The following is a 22842-nucleotide window of genomic DNA, read 5'->3' on the forward strand; positions in this document are numbered from 1 at the left end:
CCAGGTGTCAACCTGCTGCTGCAAAAGACATAAGCTGTAAATTTTGGCAGTATCCACATGGTACTAATCTTGTGGAGAGCACAGAATGTAAGAGCTGTGGGGGCATGGCTACCTCTACCTAGATTTCAGAGGATATCAAGGACAACCTGGGGCTTCAGGCAGAGACTTGTTACAGGGCAGAGCCAACACAGAGAGCCCCACCTGGAGCAGTGCCAACAAGAAGTGAGGGGTCAGAGCCATCACAGAGTTTGTGGGAGCTGTGGGAGAAGGGCCACTCCTAAAACCTCAGAACTGTAGAGCTACCATCATGCAATACCAGCCTGGGAGAGCTGCAGGCACAAGACTCCAACCCTACGGAGCTGAAGTGTGGGATGAGCCCAGCAAAGCCATTGAGACAGGGCTGCTTGAGGCCCTAGGGGCCCACCCTCCACCCCAGTGTGCCTAGGATTCGGGACATGGAGTTAAAGGGTATTATTTTCCATCTTTAAGATTTAAGGTTGCTTTCTGGTTGGGTTTTAAACTTACTTGGAACCAGTTACCCCTTTATTCTTGCTTATTTCTCCCTTTTGGAATGGAAATGTCCATCCTGTGCCTCTCCTACCATTGTACTTTGGAAGCACATAATTTGTCCATTTAACAGGTTTATAGCTGGAGAATTTGCCTCGGTATGAATCATGCCTTGAGTGTTACCCATATCTGGTTCAGATAAGACTCTGGACTTTGGATGTTTGAGTTGATACTGGGAAGAGTTAAGACTTTGGGGGCTACTGGGATGAAATGAATGTATTTTGTATGTGAGAAGGACATGAATTTGGGGGGGCCAGGAGCTGAATGCTATGGTTTAAAATGTCCCTCCAAAAACTTATGTTGAAATTTAATTACCATTGTGATGGTATAAGAGGTAAGACCTCTAAGAGGTGATTAAGCTGTGAGGGCTCCACCCTCATGAATGAATCAATGTCATTATTATGGGAATGCATTCGGGAGTGGGTTCATTATCTCAAGAGTGGGTTGTTATAAAAGCAAGTTCCAAATGCTCAAACCTTGATATTGAACTTTCCAGCCTCCAGAACTGTGAGAAATAAATTTCTTTTTTTTTTTTTTTTTTAATAAATTGTGGTATAGGCCGGGCATGGTGGCTCACGCCTGTAATCCTAGCACTCTGGGAGGCCGAGGCGGGTGGATCGTTTGAGCTCAGGAGTTCGAGACCAGTCTGAGCAACAGCGAGACCCCGTCTCTACTAAAACATAGAAAGAAATTATACGGACAGCTAAAAATATATGTAGAAAAATTAGCCGGGCATGGTGGCGCATGCCTGTAGTCCCAGCTACTCGGGAGGCTGAGGCAGTAGGATTGCTTGAGCCCAGGAGTCTGAGGTTGCTGTGAGCAAGGCTGATGCCACGGCACTCTAGCCCAGGCAACAGAGTGAGACTCTGTCTCAAAAAAAAAAAAAAATTGTGGTATTGTTATAGCAACATAAAATGGACTAAGACAATATCCAAAGCCAAGGTTCTCATCGTTCTCCCCAAACATTCTTCACCTATGGTCTTCCTGTTTCAGTTAAGGACAACTCCATCTTTCCAATTGCTCAAGCCAAAACCTGAGTCCTCCTTGACTCCCTTTTCTCACACTCTCATGTCCAATCTTTCAGCAAATACCACAGTAATTCCCTCAAAATATATCCAGAATTTGACCACTTCTCCCTTCCTCCTTTCTGGCAACTGGAGAGTTGCCAGATAAAATAGGACACCCAATTAAATTTGAATGTTACATGAGACATACTTGCACTAAAAAAAATTTGTTTATCTGAAATTCAAATTTAACTGAGCGTCCTATACTTTCATTTGCTAAATCTGACAACCCTTCTCCACTGTCACCAGTCTAGATTATTGCAATGGACTCCTAACTAGTCTCCCTGATTCCACCCCTTGTCCCACACTTTAGTCTCTTCTCTATGAAGCAGCCAGAGTTACACTATCTCTAAGTCAGATCATATCCCCCTTTGTTCAAACTCTCTGCTGCTCCTACCCTACTCAAAATACAAGCCAGAGTTCTCATGATTATCTACAGGATCCTCTGCAATCTTCTCTTAGCCTTCCTCCTTTCCCATCTATACCCCATTCCATGCCTAATAATGGGGGTCCTCCCTGTTGCTCTCCCTTGCTGGGCACAAAGCAGCTTCACATCCCTTTTGTACTCTTAATTTGATGTCCTCCTCCCTCATATATCAGCATGATAGGCCACCCCATCTCCTTTAAATTACTCAAAATCGTAACCCCTCAACAATCACTATGGCTCTCCCGATTCATTTTTCTATACAGCACATCATAATTCTGATACACTATATATTTTATTAACTTATCTTGTCTTTTCTGTCTTAGCACATATACCCACACCTAATGGAATGTAATATTATGCTTTTTTTGGACAAAGATTTTTGTCTGTTTTATTCACTGCCACATCCCAAGAACCTAGAAATTATGCTTGGCACATAATAGGTGCCCAGAAAACATTTATTGTTGAATGAGGTAAAAAAAAAAGCTTGGGAACTAAACCAATGGAGCAAACCATTCCAAGTAGTCACAGATTGAAAATATACAATGTTTTCTGTTTTAATTTTTTTTGGCTTTTTTTTTTTTTTGAGACAGAGTCTCGCTCTGTTACCCGGGTTGGAGTGAGTGCCGTGGCATTAGCCTAGCTCACAGCAACCTCAAACTCCTGGGCTTAAGCGATCCTACTGCCTCAGCCTCCCAAGTAGCTGGGACTACAGGCATGTGCCACCATGCCCGGCTAATTTTTCCTATATATATTTTTAGTTGGCCAGATAATTTATTTCTATTTTTAGTAGAGACAGGGGTCTCACTCTTGCTCAGGCTGGTCTCGAACTCCTGACCTCGAGCGATCCACCTGCCTCAGCCTCCCAGAGTGCTGGGATTACAGGCGAGAGCCACCGCGCCCGGCCTATTTTATTTATTTCTTTATTTTTTGAGACAGAGTCTCACTCTGTTGCCCTGGTTAGAGTGCAGTGGTGTCATGATAGCTCACTGCAGCCTCAAACTACTGGGCTCAAACGATCTTCCTACCTCAGCCGCCCAAGTAGTTGAGACTACAGGCATACAATGACGCCTGGTTAATTTTTCTATTTTTCTCACTCTTGCTCAAGCAATCCCCCCACCTCAGCCTCCCAATGTGCTAGGATTACAGGCCTGAGCCACTTCACCTAGCCTGATGTTTTCAATTACTACATTTCAAGTCCCTAGATTAGCACAGACTCTATTATGTGTTTTAATAGAGGTATATTTACATAAATACAGAATTTTTTGCTCTTATGTTTACTTGTTTGATAGTCTGATTGTCTTTCTTCCTTTCATGCTAACAGAAATTCCCTCTAGAATCTAGACAATTTTACACACATCACTACATCAAGTTCACTATTAATGACATTATTATCACACCTAGATGTTAAATCCTCCATCATTTTCCACCTCTGTTTATGCCGACAGAGGATAGTAATTTACAAGTCTGTGCCTTGGGGTTTAGAATTAATTCTTCAGAGGATTTTCAATGCAGTTAAAGAAAAGTCCATGATTACACCCTTAATTCTTTTTCCCAATGTTTAAAAATTGTGGTAAGTACACCCTTAATCTCAATATGTTTAAGGAACACCTGGGGCTTGATGTACCCAACCTCAGATTTATCTCTCTTCTCTGCATTTACCTGTCTCCATGCTACCTGTATAGGCTTTTAAATTCCTAAAGGGTAGAAATCCCATCTGTCTAAAGCTCTCCTTGAAGATGCTACTACAACACTAGTAATGAAGAGGTAGGCATTCTAAAGTGGAACACTAGTCATTCCAAGATAAATGAAAACTTAAATCCACACATTAAAAACTTTCACGGTCAGGCTCCCCTCCTCATCTCTCACCACCCCCATCCTTATTAAAAGAAGCATAAAAAGGGGAAGAAAAATTGAGTGCATGCCAGGAATGGAACCATTCACACAGGAAGGGCCCTAGCAGGGTGGGTAAGCACCGGAGACTCCGAGGGGCATAGACTCCCCTCATCTGACCCTATCTTCTACCCTGAAAATCTTTTTTTTTTTTTTTTTGAGATAGGGTCTCACTCTATTGCCCTGGTTAGAGGGCAGTGGCATGATCATGGCTCACAGCAACCTCAAAACTCCTGGGCTCAAGCGATCTGCCTGCTTCAGCCTCCTCCTGAATAGCTGGGACTACAGGCACGTGCCACCATGCTTGGCTAATTTTTCTTTTTCTGTAGACATGGGGTCTCAGTATGTTGCCTAGGTTGGTCTCAAACTTTTTTTTTGTTGTTGTTGCTGTTGTTGTTGAGACAGAGTCTCACTCTGTTGCCCAGGCTAGAGTGCTGTGGCGTCAGCCTAGCTCACAGCAACCTCACACTCCTGGCTGGGCTCAAGCGATCCTCCTGCCTCAGCCTCCCGGGTAGCTGGGACTACAGCCGTGAGCCACCATGCCCTGCTAATTTTTTCTATATATATTTTTAGTTGTCCATATAATTTCTTTCTATTTTTAGTAGAGACGGGGTCTCGCTGTTGCTCAGGCTGGTCTGGAACTCCTGAGCTCAAACGATCCCCCGCCTCGGCCTCCCAAAGTGCTAGGATGACAGGCGTGAGCCACCGCGGCTGGCCAACCCTGAAAATCTTGAAGCCCGGTGTGTAGGCCTTCCAAGTGCCACTCCCTTTCCTCCACTGCATAAAGAGCAGAAAAAAAGGAAGTCTCTTCCTCAGACGTCACAGGCCCCCTCTGGCCTGGCCAGGCCCTCCTCAAGCTCGAACAGTAGTCCTCTCTCAACTGCAATCTCTTTTCAACCTGGAGACACTCTCTGAGCTCCTATCATTCCCATGTGTTTTCCAGAGGCCTCCATAGGATTTGCCATAATAATAATCAAAGAAAATTCCCAGTGGGCCTCTCTGGGTCTCACTCAGACTTCCCAGGCCAACTCTCTTCCTTGAGTCTCTCAGGCGGGAACCCGGGGGGAGGTCACAGACCCCGCGAAATCTGACAAAAACTTCTCAAGGAGAAGCACAGAACTCAAGCCTCCTTCAAGAGTCACAGCAGCCTACCACCACAGGGAAAGAAAGGACGGCGAGGGACTCCGAAGCCAGACTCAAGCGCAGAAGCCAAACTCGGGAAACCCTGCAAGGCCCCCAGGAATCCCGAACCTATCCCCAAGTCCCTGTTAGGCTCCTCAGCCCTTCCCCCACCTACCTTCACCTTCAGCCCAGCCTAGCCCGCCCTTCCCAAGGCGCTCCTGTCCCCACCTCTGGCTGCTGAGGAACGCCCGCACCTGGAGCTGCCCAGACCTGGCTTCTCTGGAGAAGGCCTGCTCCCGCCACGGCTGCCAGAGCATGCGCGGCCCCGCCCCCAGTGCCTCCTCTGACCAATGGGATTCCTTCTCGTACCCAGGGCCCCGCCCCCATCGCGACACGCAACGGTCTTAACGGTTTTAACGGTCCTAACTGCGCTAATTGCGCGCTGGGCGAGCGGCCTACATCGCGCCACACACAGCCCACGTTGCCTCGCATAGGACGTAACCTCACATCCCCACACTCACACCCAGCGGCCCACCTGCAGCCCGTCCGGCATCCCCTTGAAAGCCCAGACACGCTCGCTTGTCGCCCGACCTACACTCCACTGCATGTTCCAAGAACAGGGAGGCCTGGAACCCCAGGGATGGCGAGGTGCTGCCTGTGAGAGAAGCATGTGGACTGGACCTGGTGGCCAACAGCCAGGGGATGAATCAGAGCAAGGGCAGGGCAAAGGGGACCAGCTGGGTGAGAGGTGCTGTGAGTAGATGGGGGACACAGAACTGAGGCCCTGGGGGAAACAGAAGGAGGGAAGTAATCGTCTGAGGCTCTTGGCCTGCTGGATGCTGGAGTGGCCTAAGGGCGGGGACAGCGAGTGTAGGGCAGGCGGGATCTATTTAACTCTGCCTCTGGTGGTTGTAGACGACTTAGAAAGCAATGAAACAGGATGAGATCACCAATGAAGGAGTATAGATGGAAAAGAGTTTGGATTAAGCCCCAGGACACACAACTAGTTTAGAGTCCTTGGAGATGAGGGAAAAGCAGCCAAGGAGTTGGAGCAAGTGTTCAGGGACGGGGGAGGGACACCAGGAGAGTGACGTTCTCTGGAAGCCGCCTGGAACTGCTTCAATGAGGAGGAGATCAGCTGTGACAAATGCTGCTGGTATGTTGAGAAAGATAAGTGAGAATTAATTTTTCAGAAACAGCAACAGTGTAATGGGGACAAAAACCTGATTAGTGTATGGATTCAGAAAACCAGAAGGAGCGATTTGGTATATGCATACAATGGAAAACTACTAAGCAATAAAAAGAATTGAGCAATTGATACCCACAACAAGACAGATAAATCTCAAAATAGCTATGCTGAGTGAAAGCCAGACACAAAACAATACATACTGCATGATTCTATTAATATAAAATACTAGAAAATGCAAATCTATAATGACAGAAAGCAGAACAGTGGTTGCCTGAGGCAAATGAGTGCCATAGGGAAAGATTACAAATGAGCAGAAGGAAACCTGAGGGTGATGAACATGTTTACTATCTTAAAGGTGATGTTTCATAGGTATATACATATATCAAAATATATCAAGTTGCACACTTTTTTTTTTTGGAGACAGAGTCTCGCTCTTTTGCCCAGGCTAGAGTGCTGTGGCGTCAGCCTAGCTCACAGCAACCTCACACTCCTGGGCTCAAGCAATCCTCCTGCCTCAGCCTCCCGAGTAACTGGGACTACAAGCATGCACCACCATGCTCGGCTAATTTTTTTTTTGTATATATTTTAGTTGTTTGGCTAATTTCTTTCTATTTTTAATAGAGACAGGGTCTCGCTCTTGCTCAGGCTGGTCTCGAACTCCTGAGCTCAAACGATCCGCCTGCCTCAGCCTCCCAGAGTGCTAGGATTACAGGTGTGAGCCACCGCGCCCGGCCAACAAAGCTTTAAAAATAAATACAGATAGTGTTGTAAATTTAAAAATAAATACAGATAGGTATAAGGAATGATTCCATTCTGCCCTTCCTGATACCATTCCCCTGGCTCCCCTACCCAGGTGACTTTTATACTGAACTTGTTGCTTATCATTTCTATGCATCATTTCTTGTGCTTTTTACTCATGGTTCATATGTTTGTATCCATAAACAATATATAGCATTATTTTCCTTCTTTTTTTTTTTTTTTAGAGATGGGATCTGGCTCTGTCACCCAGGCTGGAGTGCAGTGTCGAGATCATAGCTCATTACAGCCTCAAACTGCTGGACTCAAGGGATTCTCCCACCTCATCCTCCTGGAGTCTCTGGGATTAACAGGCTTGAGCCACCTTGCCCAGCTCTAATTTTGCATGTTTGCATCATTTTATAAAGGGCATACTTTGCACATCTTTCTATAATTTGACTTTTTGACTCAATATCTTTAAGATTTATCTCTATGGCTTTGCCACATCTACTGCAAGAATGAAGACCATTCTCAGCAATCAGACTGTTGACATTCCAGAAAATGTCAACATCACTCTTAAGGGACGCACAGTTATTGTGAAGGGCCCCAGAGGAACCCTGCGGAGGGACTTCAATCACATCAATGTAGAACTCAGTCTCCTTGGAAAGAAAAAGAAGAGGCTCTGGGTTGACAAATGGTGGGGAAATAGAAGGAACTGGCTACGGTTCGCACTATTTGTAGTCACGTACAGAACATGATCAAGGGTGTTACACTGGGCTTCCGTTAGAAGATGAGGTCTGTATATGCTCACTTCCCCATCAATGTTGTTATCCAGGAGAATGGGTCTCTTGTTGAAATACCAAATTTCTTAGGTGAAAAATACATCCGCAGGGTTCAGATGAGGCCAGGTGTTGCTTGTTCAGTATCTCAGGCACAGAAAGATGAGTTGATCCTTGAAGGAAATGATATTGAGCTTGTTTCAAATTCGGCTGCTTCGATTCAGCAAGCCACAACAGTTAAAACAAAGATATCAGAAAATTTTTGGATGGTGTCTATGTCTCTGAAAAAGGAACAGTTCAGCAGGCTGATGAATAAGATCTAAGAGTTGTCCAGCCGCATGAAGACGCCACATGATTACTAAAGATGTATTTGTAATTTTGATGATGCAATAAAAGACCTATTGGCTTAGGGAAAAAAAAAGATTTATCTCTATGGATTCAAATATCTGTAACCCATACATAGTAACCATAGTAACTCCAGTATTTATTTCATTGTGTGACCGTAGCCCAGTTTCCTCATTGTCTTATTGGTAAATAAACACTTGCACTGCTTATAGTTTTTCCTCTATGTAGATGCTACAATGAACATTTTAATACTTATGAGTCCCTGTGAGAGAATTATACGAGGGTAGACTTTCTGTTTATTAGGGCTGGTGCCATTGATACTAGCAGTGTCTGGGTGTTTCCTACTGCTGAACTTTTTAGAATCTGATTGCCAGCTTCTTTTGGTTAGTAAAGAGGATGAACTATTCATGTTTCTTTGTTACAAATAAAAGAGAATCGGTCAATAATTTGCCCAAGGGTAGCTCAGAATGGAACCATGATGTCAAATCTTTGCATTCTCCATCTTATGCTCTTCTGTTATGCTCTCCTCCTTCACTCAGCCCTTGTAACATTCACCTGTCATGATCTGGTCATCACAAACTCCTAAGAAAGAGGTAAGATGGCAGAGCCTTATTCTGAAGCAGCAATTTTGTCCTGAGAGATACCAACCACTTTAACATTTCTTCTGATTCCATGGAATGCTTTCTAAATTTATATATATATATATCTCCCTGGCAGCAGTATGGATGCATAGTTTTCTAAATGCAGGATTTGCCTCTGAAATGTTCTTTAATATTTCATTGGCTGTGAGTTCATCAGGCTCCACCATTTATGTTTCTATATATAAAGGCTCTCCCAGATGGTTAAAGCCAGGGGGCAGATTTCTCTCATAGAGAAGAAATAGAGCAGCAAGGACAAAAGGGCAACAGGCCAGGTGCTGCCTCAACAAATAGCAGCATTGTGCAGTCATAACCTCCCCTTGTCACTAAGCAACAAGAAGTTGACCTCCAGAGATTCTCTTTCCTCAGACATTACCTCAAAAAGACAAGAGGAAAGTTTTCCCTTTCAGCTCCCTTCCTGGAAAGATGCAAAGTGCTTTAGTAGGCTCCTGGGTAAGAATGTGCTTTATAGTTAATCCTGGCCCCTCACCCTCAGGTTGTACCTGAAATCTGAGTGAAGTGAAAAGGGTTGCATCCAGCATCCAGCCTAGCCTTGTGGAGGACCCTGAGCTGCCCACTTCCCCTCCACCATCCTGAAGTCACCCCTGGAGGCTGCATAGTCTTCCTGACACTATGCCCCCTTGCATGCATCCTGGTCTCCTGCAAGCCATATGAAACTCCTAGTCCTCTGGCCACCCCATTTTATTCCCAGTTTATTGTTTGATTCCCCCCTCCATGCCCCCTGCCAAACTTATGGAATTTGACTGCTCTCTAGTCTGATAACATTTTGAGGGAAAAGACTGTTTTTGTCCATCTGTATTCCCCATGCCCAGCCCCATACCTGGAATACAGTAAAGGTCCAGTAAATACAGTTTAACTAACCTGAATAGAGGGCAAGGGGTTCTTGACAGATAGCAGAGGAATGGACAGACAAGTAAAGAGACTCAAGTCTTCAGTGGGATGAAAAGATAGGGGCTTCCTAGACCTGCTGAGGAGCCCACTGTGCTTGTCAGAGGCCAGGCTCAGGGCAGATTCCTCTGCTCAAGAGTTATGACTGTGAAGGACCAGACACACCTATCCTCTCTACAGAGAACACAGGACAAAGATGTTGGGCCATAGGAGTTCCCAGACAGGTGTTCACCTAATGACATTGGTACATTCTTGGACCCCTGATAGGTGTTCATTTCTGTCTTCTGCCAGTGCATTTCTCTGAAATTCTCTCCAGAAGGTATCCTCTGTTGGTGAAATTTTCCTTTTGGAAAGTTTATCCCTTGCTTGGGTGCTCCAGTTTCAGGGGGTGCCCCTTTTACTCCAGAATAGCAGAGTGTGTGGCAAATGAGTATTCACAATTTTGTCGATAGAGGCAGAAGGAAGATCCATTGGACCTTCTCTCATCAGGGACACTTGATTGGGGAGGACAACAAAGGAGACTTCTCAGACTCCTTAAGGAAGGGCTTATACCACTGGATAGTGGTCCTTCCGACAAAACTCTGCTTTGAGTGAATGGTACCCGTTCCCCACACACTCATAGCCCTCTCAAGTGGGTCAATGCAGCTGAGGCCAATTGTCCTAATGACACATGGAGACGCTTCTCTGCTGGCCCCTCTCCAGGAGTGTCCCCATTCCTCAGATTGTTTCTGTTCTGTCAGGAATTCTCATAAGGGGCTTCTGGCCAAGCTTCCTTAGAACCTTCAGATGGGGTCCTGAGGTCTGGGGCCCAGGGTGGAGGTTTGAGTGGGGTTACCCTCATGCCTTTTTTGTTATAGCACAACAGTGGCTTCTATGGGCACTACAGAAGCCAATTCAAAAGTGAAAGTGCTGGAGAATATCACCTTGCAGCCAAACCCCAGCCTCCAGCGGTGTTCCTGCAGCGATGTCAGGTACAAGGCATCCCTGAGGGCAGTGGGGGTAACTGGGCCAGTTCCTGCCTCTCCTAGGAACCAAAAGCATCATCTCCAACCCTTTCACAGCTGGACTGACACCTGGAACCAGCAAATACCTGTAACAGGCATGAAGTTTTGCCCCTCTTCCCTGAAATGTCAGATCTTTCCCCTACAGACAGGGTGAAAAAGAGTGGGTGCCAAACTGGACAGTCTTGCTCACTGTCCCTTCTAGATGGAGGAATGGTCAGGGCCCAGACGGGGTGGGTAGCTTTGGAGAGAGAACCTCCAGAACCCATGACATAAGCCTTGAATTTTGCTGACAACTTCAGGTTCTTTGATGCCACAAAAGCCCTTCATCATCCAGCCCATAGGCAGCCTCACAGTCCAGGGCCTCCTGGAAAGAGGAGGCCTCCTTTGGTCAGGGAAGTAGTGCAGGAGGTGGCTGGGTACTGGCCTGCACATTTGGCCAGGGAAGACTGGAACAGAAATGATGGCAGAGGCAGCCTAGAGTGGCTGGAACAGGCTTTCATGAATAGCAGAGGGATGCAGGGTCCCAGGCCCTTCACTGATTACAGGCCTGGAGACAAGGAGGGGTACTGTGCACCATAAGTCAGGGTCCCAACAGTAAAAAGCATACTCAAAACAGGAAAACTCAGGAGGATGTGTTTTACAAAGGAGTAGGCATGGAGGCCTCAGGAAAAGGCAGTCTCACAGGCTGGTAACAACCAAACGGTCAGTACCACTGGGCCAGAACAGACAAGGGGGAAGCATAGTTCCTAGAACCCAGAAGGAGAGAGAGAGGTGTGAATAGGGTCACACTGACAGGAGCAGTGATCCTGTGTAAAGAGACAGAGCCATATGGGAGCTGGCTGGGAGAGAGCCAGGAGAAGAAACGTTTATGTGCACGTGTAGTAGTAACATTCATTGGGTGTCAGGCAGGGGAGGAGGGAATGGGTATATGCACACCTAATGGGTGCAATGTGCACCATCTGGGGGATGGATATGCTTGAATCTCTGACCTGGGTGGGGCAAAGGCAATATAAGTAACCTAAACATTTGTACCCCCGTAATATGCTGAAATAAAAAATAAAAAATAAAAAAATAAAATTTAAAAAATAAATTGCCCAAGATAAAACTAAGAAACAAACAATCAAAAAAACAAACAAAAAAACCCTCAAATCAATGGGAATCAACAGGTTATCCTGCCACTGTAGGAATAATGAATTTCCAGTCAGAGATGCCTCCAACAACAAAGTCATCTGCATTCTAGGGCTGTGTACAATTCAGTAGCTGAGGATAGAGACAAAGGAGGAATTGGGGGGTCAACTGGAAATTGCTCCAGGTTCCCAGATTTTTCTAAAATTGAAACTTTTATTGAGATGAATATAGATTCATAAACAGTTGTAAGAAATAACGGAGATCTCTTGTACGTTTTGCCTGGTTTCCCCCAATAGTAACATTTTGCAAAGCTATAGTATAATATCAGGACCAGGACATTGACATTGATGCAATCACCAGTCTGGTTCAGATTTCCCCAATTTTACTTGTATTCATTTGTGTGTGTTTGTGTGTGTGTGTGTATTAAGACCTATAACATTTTATCAGTTTTACTTGTACTTTTGTGTGTGTATGTGTGTGTGTGTGTATTAAGACCTATAAAATTTTATTACCTGTGTGGGTTCATGTAACTACCACTACAGTTAAGATATTGACCAACATCACAAGGATCCCTGGTGCTGCCCTTTTATAACTTCACTCACTTGCCTCCCACTTCTCCACATCTTCTCCCCTGTTCCTAACCACCAATCTGTCCTCCATTTCTAAAGTTTTGTCACTTAAAAATGTTATATAAATGGAATAACACAGTAGGCAACCTTTGAGATTGGCTTTTCTTGCTCAGCATAATTTCCTAGAAATTCATCCAAGTTGTTATGTGTATCAGTTGTTTATTTCTTTTCATTACTGAATAGTATTCCATGGTATACATGTACCAGTTTGTTTAACCATTTACCTATTAAAGGGTATCTGAGCTAATTCCAGTTTTTTTGGCTTATGCAAATAAAGCTGTGATGCATGTGTACAGATTTTTGGGTGAACATAAGTTTTTGTCTTTCTGGAATAAATGCCCAGGAATACAATTAATGGGTCATATGGTAGTTGCATGTTTAGTTTTTTAAAGAAACTGCCAAATTGTTTTCCAGAGTAACTACCATTTTACATTTCTACCAGGAATGCATAAATGATCCAGTTTCTCTGCATTCTCACCAACATTTGCTGTTGTCTCTAATTTTAATTTTAGCCATTCTGTTATATGTGTAGTGACATCTCATTGTGGTTTTAATTTTCATTTCCCTGTTGTTTAATGATGTTGAACATTTTTTCATGTGTTATTTGCCATCTGTATATCATTTGCAGTGAGGCTTCATGTTGTTTGCCTATTTTCTAATTAGATTGTTTGTTATTTTACTGTTGAGTTGTGAGTGTTCTTTATATATTCTAAATACTAGTTCTTTGTTGGATATGTGGTTTGTAAATATTTTCTCCCAGTCTGTAGCTTGTTTTTCATCCTCTCCACATAGACTTTCACAGAGTAAAACTTTAAAAAGTTTTGATGAGATCCAGTTTATCAATTTTTTCCTTTATGGCTCCTGCTTTTGGTGTCAAGTCTAAATCTTTGCTCTAGATTCTGAAGATTTTTGATGCTTTTTTGTAAAAAGGCCCTGGGTTTTTAACCCCCATTGTGTCAGCTTGCTTTATGAGGAATGAGAGGTAAGGCTGGTCAGCTTCCAGCCTTCTTCGGGCTTTCATTCTGTTTGGAGACTGCTACCGGCTATCTAAGGCAGGAGGTCCTAAGAGGGGAGCTTATTAAAGATACATACAACAGGCTATACCCTAAAGATTCTGGTTCAGGGACCAGAGATAGAGCCAGCCCCTGCATTTTATGTGGGAACATGCTGTCAGCCATTGGTCATACCTCCAACCCAGCCAAGCCTGAACTCACCAGATCAGGCCACTTCAGGTCTGCAACAGGAGAAGCTGAGTGGCTGGGGAGGGGATCCCTCAGGGGCAGAGGCCAAGCACGAAGGCAAAGAGCTGGTCTTGGGAGAGATTCCTGCCAATCTCTGGAGGCCTAAGAGATAGTCTTTCTCTGCCTGGGGATAGGGCAAGGCTCTCTGGCCCTAACTGAGCCAAACGAAATACCCTGGTCCAAGACCTTCTATTCCAGTTCATTGATTTAACAGCAAACATTTATTGAGCACAATGCCAGGCCTTGTTCTCAGTGCTGGAGTTACAGATGTGAGCAAGGCAGACAATAACCTTTATCCACATGTTTATGTTATAATGGGGGGGCATCAGAAGATAGGCAACATCATAATATATAATCACATAGTGTGTTAGGGGGTGGAAAATGCAGAGTTGGGGTGATGGGACTACTGCCATAGTGCTCAAGGAAGGCCTCTCAAGAGGGAGGTGAGAGGGAACTGTATGGCCAGCAGAAGGAACAGGTGGTGTTAAGGCCTGAGGTGGGAGTACCTGGTGTATCTGAGGAAAAGTGGGGTGGCCAGCATGTCTGGAGGTAACAGAAGGACCAATATCGTATGGGTCTCATGGACCACTATGATGACTTTGGCTGTTACAAACAAGACAAACTGTTGTGGATTTTAAACAAACTGATGTGATCTGATTTACGTACTAACAATTATTCTGGCTGCTAAGAGGACAACAGACTGAAGTCGCAAGCTTAAAAGCAGGGACACCAGGGAGGAAACTATTGCAATGAGGAAAGTGGCTTAGACCAGGAAAAGCAGCAGCCATGCTGAGAAGGGATCTGATCCTGGATACATTTTGATGGAAGTATCAACAGGATTTCCTGGCATATTCAATGTGTGGGGTATGAGAAAAAAGAATCAAGGGGACTTGAGGTGTTTGGCAGGATCTAGTTGCCATGCCCTAAGCTGGTGAAGCTGTAGGTGGATTGGGTTTGGGGGTGATCCAAAGCTCATTCATGTCTTTGGAGATGGCCCATTAGGCATTGACATGGAGATGTGGAGTAGCCAGTTGCTACTCCACATTGAGTCTGGAGTTCATGAGACAACATGAGCTAGAGATAGAAATTTCAGTTTTCAGATGGCATTTAGGGCCAAGAGCCTGGATATGCTGATGAAGGAGTAAGTGTGGACAGAGGGGAAGAGAAGACTGAAGTCCTGAGCACTAAAGGGCCCAACATGAAACTCAACCACTGCTCCTCTGATGGCAGGATGTCCTGGCAGATGCTTCAGCTCTCTCCTCAGTCAGTGGCTTCCTCTTCAAGGCAAGTCCCCAGATGAGATACCCCAGGAGTGAAGTGCTGCTTTAATTTGTCTCTGCTTTTTCAGCGTGTTGGCAGTGTAGCAGTTCAGGGGTAGTCGCTCCTGGCAGCTTCCCTCCATTGTGGGCCCTGAGGTAATTTCTTGTGGGGGGAGTAAGCATCATTTTCTCCATTCACCTTATTTCTCACTGTCTTTCAAGGAGCCAGCACAGCAACACTTCTTCTCCAAGCATGACAACCGCACTTCCTTCGACAAAGTGAGTGCTGAAGAGAGGAAGAAAGGGCAGTCCCCCAGCCTCCGTTTAAGTCAGGACAGAGCAGGTGGTAGGGTGGAAGGGATAAGATATTGAGGGAGGGCTCCTTATGCAAACAGAAGAGTGCCTTCTTCCCCACAACCTTTCTCTCTGGGAAACAGCCCATTCCCCAAATGGAGGCATCTCTGTTTTGGTTTCCTCCACCAGCTTGCCTGACAATGTGCAAATATCCTGAGGGCCACTGACTTTCTGGGTGCTTCACCCTGGAATGGAAGGCATCGCTAGGGAGACAGGCCGAGGGGGCCGGGGTACAGGACAGGCATCACCAAGGTTGAGGTTAGGAGGGGCCCAAGGAGGTGCCTGGTGCCAGAACTGTGGGCCAAGGGCCCGTACCATTGAGGAGGTCCCCTACTGCCTACTGCAGGGAATCGGAAGGCAAAAAGACCTGGAGCGTTTGTGGCAGCGACACACCTTCCTGCGTTGGGCACCCTTTGAGATGGAGTTGCGCCAGCAAGGGCCCCTGGAATCTTCCTACCAGGCTGATTTCCAGCCAGGCCCAGGACTCAGTGGTCTCCCCCAGCACCTCGTCCACTTTGTGCAAGTCCAGCCTCCCCGTGCCAGCAGCACCTACCAGCAGAACTTCTGCCAACCATCCCGGGGTGGTCACTGTGGCAGTGACAAGGTAGGGCCCCAGGCGCCAGTCACCAATACACTGCCTGACATCCTGGGGATCCCGAGACCCAAGCCGCTGCAGCACTACCTTCATGCTGGGGTCTCTGAGTGTCTAAACTGGTCCAAAACATTAAACAATGACAGCTGACACAGCAGCTTATCCATACTTGCAGAGGTCTCAGAGGCTGGATAGCAGTGGTGTTGCTGCCAGGTCCTGTGCCTGGCTCCCATGGCATTTGTGCCCATGGTGTGTGTCCTGGGCATGGGAGGTGCTGTCCAGGGAGCCCTGACACTGAGTGAGAAAGGATAAAGCCTGCAGGAGGCTAAGAATCCCAGAGAGTTGCCAGGACTGTGGGCCAAGGGCCTGTACCATTGAGGAGGGCCCTTACTGCCTGTTGTAGGAAATCGGAAAGTGGAAACGCCACAGCAGATGGATTGCAGGGCCCCAAATACTTCTTGTTCTTGCAGCAAACTCAGCTGTGAGCCCCTTGTACTCAGTGTAGCTGCAGGGAGAGCAGAGCCAAAGGCCTCTAGTAGTGGGCAGCAAAGGTTGGAAGAACAAGTGTTGGCCACAGGAAGCTCCTGCCCTTGAGGGGTTTAGTGGATGGCCACACAGCCCTGCCCAAGAGATGGCTGCCCCAGAGCTGGGACAGAGGGAGACCGCCCTGGCCATAGCATCCACTGGACCACCTCTCCCTATGGGGATGAGCAGAGACCTGGAGGAGACACAGTGTGACTTGGACTTGGAAGTCATTCTAATCCTATGGTGTTGTGTTGTTGTCGTTATTTTCTTAACACTTCTCTAGTCATCCCTATCAGTGCCCTCTAACACTCAGGACAGTAGGGGAGGGCTGTTATCCCATGTCACCAAAGGAGAAGCTGAAACTTAGATGGGGCTAAGACACCAGATCAGTCTGAGGGCAGAGACCAGATCCAAGAGGTTCCCTCTGGACCCTCATCCCTGGGAGCATTGAGGAGGACAGGGGCTGTAGAGACAACATGGGAGTCCACACCAGGGGCTACACACCAGATTTTAGCAGCACTTTTACTTCCACATCCAAAGTTCCTGGGTCCTCACAACAGCCCTGTGAGGTAGGAAGGGCAGTAAGGTTTCAGAGATCCCCATTTACAGATGAGGATGCTGAGGCACAGAGAGGTGAAATGACTTGCCCAAGGTCATACAACCAACAGTGTAGAGGGCCCAAAACCAGCATTCCTCTGGCCCTCTGGCAGTTCCCAAATCCTCTCCATTCCCTCTGTGTCCCTCACCCTCTCTAAATTCTCCTGGGTCTAACAGGGACCCTCAAGGCAGGTTGGCAGCTGGCATTTTTCAGGAATGGCCACTGGGGTAAGCCTGGTCAACTACAGATAGGCACTGACCCTGTGGGGCAGCTCTCCCCTCTCCCCACTTCCCAGCTGGACAGAGGGCCTAGTAGGATCCAGGGCAAGGGTGGAGCTATGCATGGCCCATGAATGCATGGTGATAAAGGTAGGTACACATGGTAAGCATATGTGTGTCCTGCACTAAAGACAAAGGCTCCCCTAACCCAAGTCCCCAAGGCAGTGTTTCAAGTGCTTGCCCCTGTGCCTCTCTCATCCCAGAGCCACAGTGAGTGTCCTCGGCAGCAAAAGGAGCCACAGACATCTGCCTCTGGCACTGAGCTGCTCTGGTAGGCAGGTCTTTTCAGGCCTTCAGACTCCATCGTGCAGACACAGTGCCTCCACAGCTTGACTGGGACCCTGGGCCACACCCCCAATAACAAACAGCCGGGGCCCAGCCTGTAGGCTAGAGCAGGAGCAGCGGGCTGTGGGCATGGCTGGCAGTGCCTCCCAGCGCCGCCGTGCAAGGCTGAAGCTCTCCACGGAGCCCAGAGGGCATGGCTGGTTTCCTGCAGGAAGGAGATAGAAGGTTGTTAAGAGGCACAGGCTAAAGGGGCTCCAAGCCCTTTTGCTCCCTGAGCCCAGAGAACAGTCCAGTAGGTATCACTCCCAGATGAGCTATCAGTGCCTTGTTCTTCATTGTCCCTGTTTATCATTTGTTTTCATTCATTCATGTTTCTATTTGTGCACTTGGCTGGGCATTCAGTAGTCATTTGTCCTGCTTCTGTCTCCTAGGCCTCTGCTGGTACAGAGCCCTTAGTCGGGTACTAGGGGATACCCTGAGAGGAGACCAGGCAGACCACACCCTGCCGGTTTCATTGGTAGGGAAAGGAGCTCACAAAACCCTGACCCCTGGAGAAGGGCAGAAAGTGATGCTCATGCTGGGGGTACTCTTTCCTGTCTTGAGCCTCCTTCCTCTCTCTAGCCCCACAGAGACTCACCAAGGCCCCCAATGGCCACAACGTGGCCCCCAAGGGAGCCAACCACAAAGTCAGCCCTCTTATCTCTCATGCGCAGGCTTCGAGGCAGCTTGGTCCATGACCCTGCAGGAGAGGGGAGATCAGTTCTAGTCACATAACTACTATGCCCCTCCATCCCACGGAGAGTGGGAAGATAGCCAGGATAGCCACTGCTCACCGTGTTCCAGGTCAAACATCTCCACAGTGTTGACAAAGTGTGGGCGGGAGTAGAAATTGTGGGGCCCAGGCTGCTGCAGGCCACCCAGGCTAAAGACACTACCTTCAGCCATGGCGCAGCCAGCAAAGGCCCGGCGGCTAGGCAGGCTTGGGTGCCGGGTCCAGGTACAGGCCTCCAGATCAAAGGCTTCAAAAGCAGTCACTGGGAGCTTGCCTTGGCGGCCCCCTGTCAATGAAATTGGGGCACCTGGGAGGGAGCCCAGGGCACTTGGTGGGCTCCTCACCAGGTTGCTGATCTGCCTGGCCCAGCCTCCTATACCCAGCTATGTGCACACTTGCACATGGATCAACCACTCCACAGACCCTCAGGCACTGGGGTTTGGTTTTTCAACCCCAGCAGAACTACCGAGGTCAGAGCCTCAGAACAGGCCTGGATCATCCCAGCGAAGCTTCTCTTGTTCTGCCATCCTAGACTGAGCCTGATCCCCATGCCAGCCAACCTATGGGGATGAGGACTTCTGGACTCTGAGCCCCTTTCTCACATCTCCCAGGGCCTTACCCAAGACATAGATCTTGTTCCCGTGCAGGAAGGTGGAGGCCCCGTAGCAGGGTGTGGGCATGGAGGGTAGCGAAAGCCAGCAGTCCCGGCGGGGCTCATATACCCGTACCTGGGCCTGGGGGGCCGTGTCAGAGCCCATTCCCCCCAGAGCATACACCATACCATCTGCATAGAAAAGAGTAGTTCAGACTGCACCCCAGCCTGGCCAGGGCACCCCACCCTGACAGTTGCCCTGGTCAGGGCTGGAGACCCATGTGTTTGTGGCACCCCTCTCCAGCAGCAGAAACCCTATTGCCTGCCTAGAGTGGGGGCTGGGAGAGCTGGGATTCCCATTCTGGTCAGGGCCCCTCTGAATGAAGAGCAGGAGGCAGCCAATCTAATTATAATCCGTCTCTGTCTCCCTGGAGACACTATGGCAACGGAGTCTGGCATCCAAGCAGGGCTGGCCTGGACCGGTGGTCAGACCTGGAGGCCAAAAGGTGGAGGCTCCCCTTAGGGGAGGAGGCTGATGGGTGGTTTAAGCCAGGGGTGGGGAGTGTATGGGGACCTGCTCAGCATGGAGTTCAGTCTGGGGAGGGGGCTCTAGAGATCATTTGGGGGTAGGGCTGGGAGAGGAGATTGGGTCTGCAAGGTAGAGGTGTTAGCCACAAGCCTTCTGCTCCAGGAACCTTGCCAGCACCTCTGTACCACACTCTTAAACTAAGTTCTTGCCCTCTGTTAGGCCCTCAGGGTCAGCTAGGGGCATGTCTGGGGGACTTGGGATGAAGGGCCAGTCAGCTAGGGGCTTCCATGGCAACCATGTCCCCAAGTCAGCTTGGCCTTTGTCCACATCAAGCTCCCTGGTGTGTATGGAAGAGAGGAGTCAAAGCACTTCCCAGGCTCTGAGCCAAGGCCCTCCTCCCCTCCCCCACCCCAGACTATTTATAACCCCAGGAGTCATTAGGCCATCCTGCCCCTTGTCTCTTAAAAATGAGGAATGGTGCAGGGATGTGGCTGGGGCCTCCCATCATCCTGGGGGTCAGCCTGGGTTCTGCCTCCCACCTCATAGCCAGAAAAGGCAGTTAACAGAAGGCTGCCGTAAGCCTATCTCAAAGCTAGGCTGGAGAAGACACAGGAGGCAAGGCCACGTCCAGGGCATTCATGCAAAAATTATAGCTCTTGTTTAATCTCTGAGGGTAAGGTACTAAGTCAGGAGAGAATGGAGGGTGTTGGGGCATCTGAGGGGCCTTCCTTGGGAGGCCACTCACCTCTCTCCACAGTTGCAACCCCCATGGCCGCTTGAGGGAGGGTGGCCCGACGTTCCCAGCGGCCCTCATCAGCCAGGAAGGCCTCCACAGCAGCTACTGGACTCTGGACCTCATCCACGCCACCCACCACTAGCACCTGCTTGCCCAGAACCACAGCAGCTGCGCCAGCCCGGGCAGTGGGCAGGGGCGCCAGTGCCAGCCATGTGTGTGAGGCCATATCCAGTGTCTCAGCAGTGTCCAGGGGCAGTCCAGCCTGGCCACAGCCCCCCAACACCAACAAGTGCCCATCCTGGTGCGCCACTGTGCCATATACCCGGCAAGTGGGCATTGGGGGGAACACCTGCCAAGCAAAGGCCCGACCACCTCCTGCAGCCATGGCTTTCACTGTCAGTGGCAGGCCATGCTATCTGCTCAGGCTACAGGCCTCACTCAGGAGGCATGATAGGGCCTCACGTTGATTCTGCCAGGGCCACAAGGGGATGTCTGACCAGTCCAGAGACCTTGCCTTCACCTGGAGAAAAGAGGTAAAACAAAGGGTCAGTGCCACTGACCAGGCCCTCAGGAAACAGATGAGCAGCCTGTAGTTGACAGCAGGGCTAGCCCAAAATCACTGGTGGGAAAGGCAGGGGGAGGACCCACTCCCTCTGGCTAGCACACCACTGAGGAGGCCGTCCTGGAGGCAGGAGGACAGACCTCAGGCAACTTCGCTCCTTCCTATAGGGGCATGAGGGACTCTCCTCCCCACCCCCTGACCTAACCACTTGGAGCAACTGGGTCAAATCTGGATCTAGGTGGGAGGTAAGGTGACAAGAATAGGACTTTCCATCCTAGACCCCTTCCTTTCCCCTCAACAATCCTCACCCTGGTTCTGCATGAGTCCTACTTGTTTCCTCCCTTTACTGACTTTCAGTGTGCCCGGGGCAGTTTGGGATCCTGCCATCAGGGTTTCCACACTGGTGTCAGGGGCCAGACTCCTGAGATATCCTTATAACAGCCTTGGGGCCATTCCACAGGGTTCATCTATTCCCACCAGCAAAAGGCCAGGGTCAGGGGTGTCTGGGACTGAGGTGGGTGGGGAAGGTTGGACACCAGGGTTCCACACCCTCCCCTTGAGGTCTTCCCTCAGGGGTTTGCCCATGTCCAGCCCCCAGAGGCCAGTCTCGCTGGTGTCCAGAAGAGTCGGGGCTGACTTGGGAATCTCATAAGCACAGGACTCCCAGAGTCCAGGGCGTTTTCAGCAGGAATGAGCAACTAGACATTTGGGTCCTCTCATGGCAGATCCCCCAAGGTCCCCATCCTCCCTTTTCCTTCCGGCTACACTCCTGGACCCCTGGTAGGAAGGCCTCCTAGCCCCCAACTTCCAGCTCGAGGAGGTGGGGGGGCGGGTCTGGGCAAAAGCGCTTGGGGCTCTGCGCCCCGCGCCCCGAACTTCCCCTGAGCATGGCTCCCGCAGGACTCACCGGCCAGGGCTCCAGTGACGCCAGGGCACGGGGTCTGCCGTTCCGCCTCCGCTGACGCCGACGCCGAATCTGGCTGGGGCTGAAGCTGAGCTCCGGCGGGCCCCCAGCTCGGCTCCGGCGCGGGGCGGGGCTGGATCAGGTCCGCCCCTCGGCCCCCCCCTCCCCACCCCGACTCAGGGAAACCTCCTCCTCCTCCTGCCTTAACCCTGCACATGCCGCGGCCAGAGCAGGGCGCGCGGACCCACGGTCACACGCAAACGGACAGACAAACGGACACGTGGACACTGGGTCTGCCAGGATTTAGGGTCCGACCTTGGGCGAGGGTAGAAATGAGGCAGGGGTGAGAGGCACAAAATGTGTAGGGCGAGGGGTCGTTCCAGCCGGACCCAGCCTGCGTGCAGCAGCTATAGAGCCAGCCGACAGAACCTAGGGGTTTGAGAGGCCGGCGCCCGCCCACAGCCGCTGAGCTCGCAGAAGCCCAATGACGGACTTCGCTGCGGCGCCCCCTGGAGGCCACTCGGGGCGTGGCCTGGGCCTCTGGTGGGGGTGGCCAGGCACAAACCAGGCCCCAGAATAGGCCCTACAGTGCACTTTGAGGCTAGTGGAGGGTGGAGGAGCAGACAGTGCCATCCTCAGGGCCTCACAGGCCCTTCCATAAGCCTGGGTGGGGGGAATTCTTGGAAGGAGGGGTAACTCTGAGCAGGGTATGAACTAGAAGAGTCAGAGGCCAGGGGACCATTCAGGTGGATCACCATGGACTTATCCTGTAGGGCCTGAGACCTGGGCCACTCTGGGGGTCCAAGGCACTTTATAGCTGCCCATCTTTAGAGTCCTGGGCATGCCTCTACCCAACTCTGGGCTCAGGCAAGAGCAAATTGGTGTGACAGGGGCCCACCTACCTCAGACCCAGACCCTGGCCCTGCCTTCTGAGCATTCAGAGTATGAGCTGAGTCTTCAAGCTGAAGGCTCACTTGTACAGGTCACTGGTACCTGTGGGAAGAGGTCCTTTCAGTTGTCTGTCTGCTCACTGCCTTGTCCCCCTTTCATGGACAGAGCTTATCTTAGTTTCCCCAAAGCAGACCTGGAGACAAAGATACAGGTGCATATAGTTAGTGTGGGAGGTGATGCCAGGGTATGCCAGCAGTGGCAAGGAGACAGGGAAAGCAGCCAGTAAAGGAGGTATCAT

At 49.3% G+C, this 22842-nt stretch overlaps 2 protein-coding genes and 1 pseudogene across 2 annotated transcripts; 2 read left to right on the forward strand and 1 right to left on the reverse strand.

The window, feature by feature from the left end:
• The first annotated feature begins 7507 nt into the window (after positions 1-7507).
• Positions 7508-8161, forward strand: LOC123623283 (annotated as a pseudogene).
• A 933-nt stretch (positions 8162-9094) lies between these two features.
• On the forward strand, positions 9095-16024 carry C18H3orf84 (chromosome 18 C3orf84 homolog). The gene is made up of 4 exons (XM_045530248.1): positions 9095-9209; positions 10523-10636; positions 15149-15205; positions 15606-16024. The coding sequence occupies exons 1-4, from the start codon at positions 9183-9185 to the stop codon at positions 16020-16022; spliced, it is 615 nt and encodes a 204-aa protein (XP_045386204.1). The 5' UTR covers positions 9095-9182; the 3' UTR covers positions 16023-16024.
• Positions 16025-16900: 876 nt separating this feature from the next.
• KLHDC8B (kelch domain containing 8B) lies at positions 16901-21801 on the reverse strand. The gene is made up of 6 exons (XM_045530249.1): positions 21657-21801; positions 20197-20707; positions 18950-19114; positions 18392-18616; positions 18196-18297; positions 16901-17763 (listed from the first exon to the last, which is right to left on the reverse strand). The coding sequence occupies exons 2-6, from the start codon at positions 20570-20572 to the stop codon at positions 17567-17569; spliced, it is 1065 nt and encodes a 354-aa protein (XP_045386205.1). The 5' UTR covers positions 20573-20707; positions 21657-21801; the 3' UTR covers positions 16901-17566.
• Between the last annotated feature and the right edge of the window lie 1041 nt (positions 21802-22842).

Source organism: Lemur catta, chromosome 18, assembly GCF_020740605.2.
Source record: "Lemur catta isolate mLemCat1 chromosome 18, mLemCat1.pri, whole genome shotgun sequence".
In the NCBI taxonomy this organism is placed as follows: domain Eukaryota; kingdom Metazoa; phylum Chordata; class Mammalia; order Primates; family Lemuridae; genus Lemur; species Lemur catta.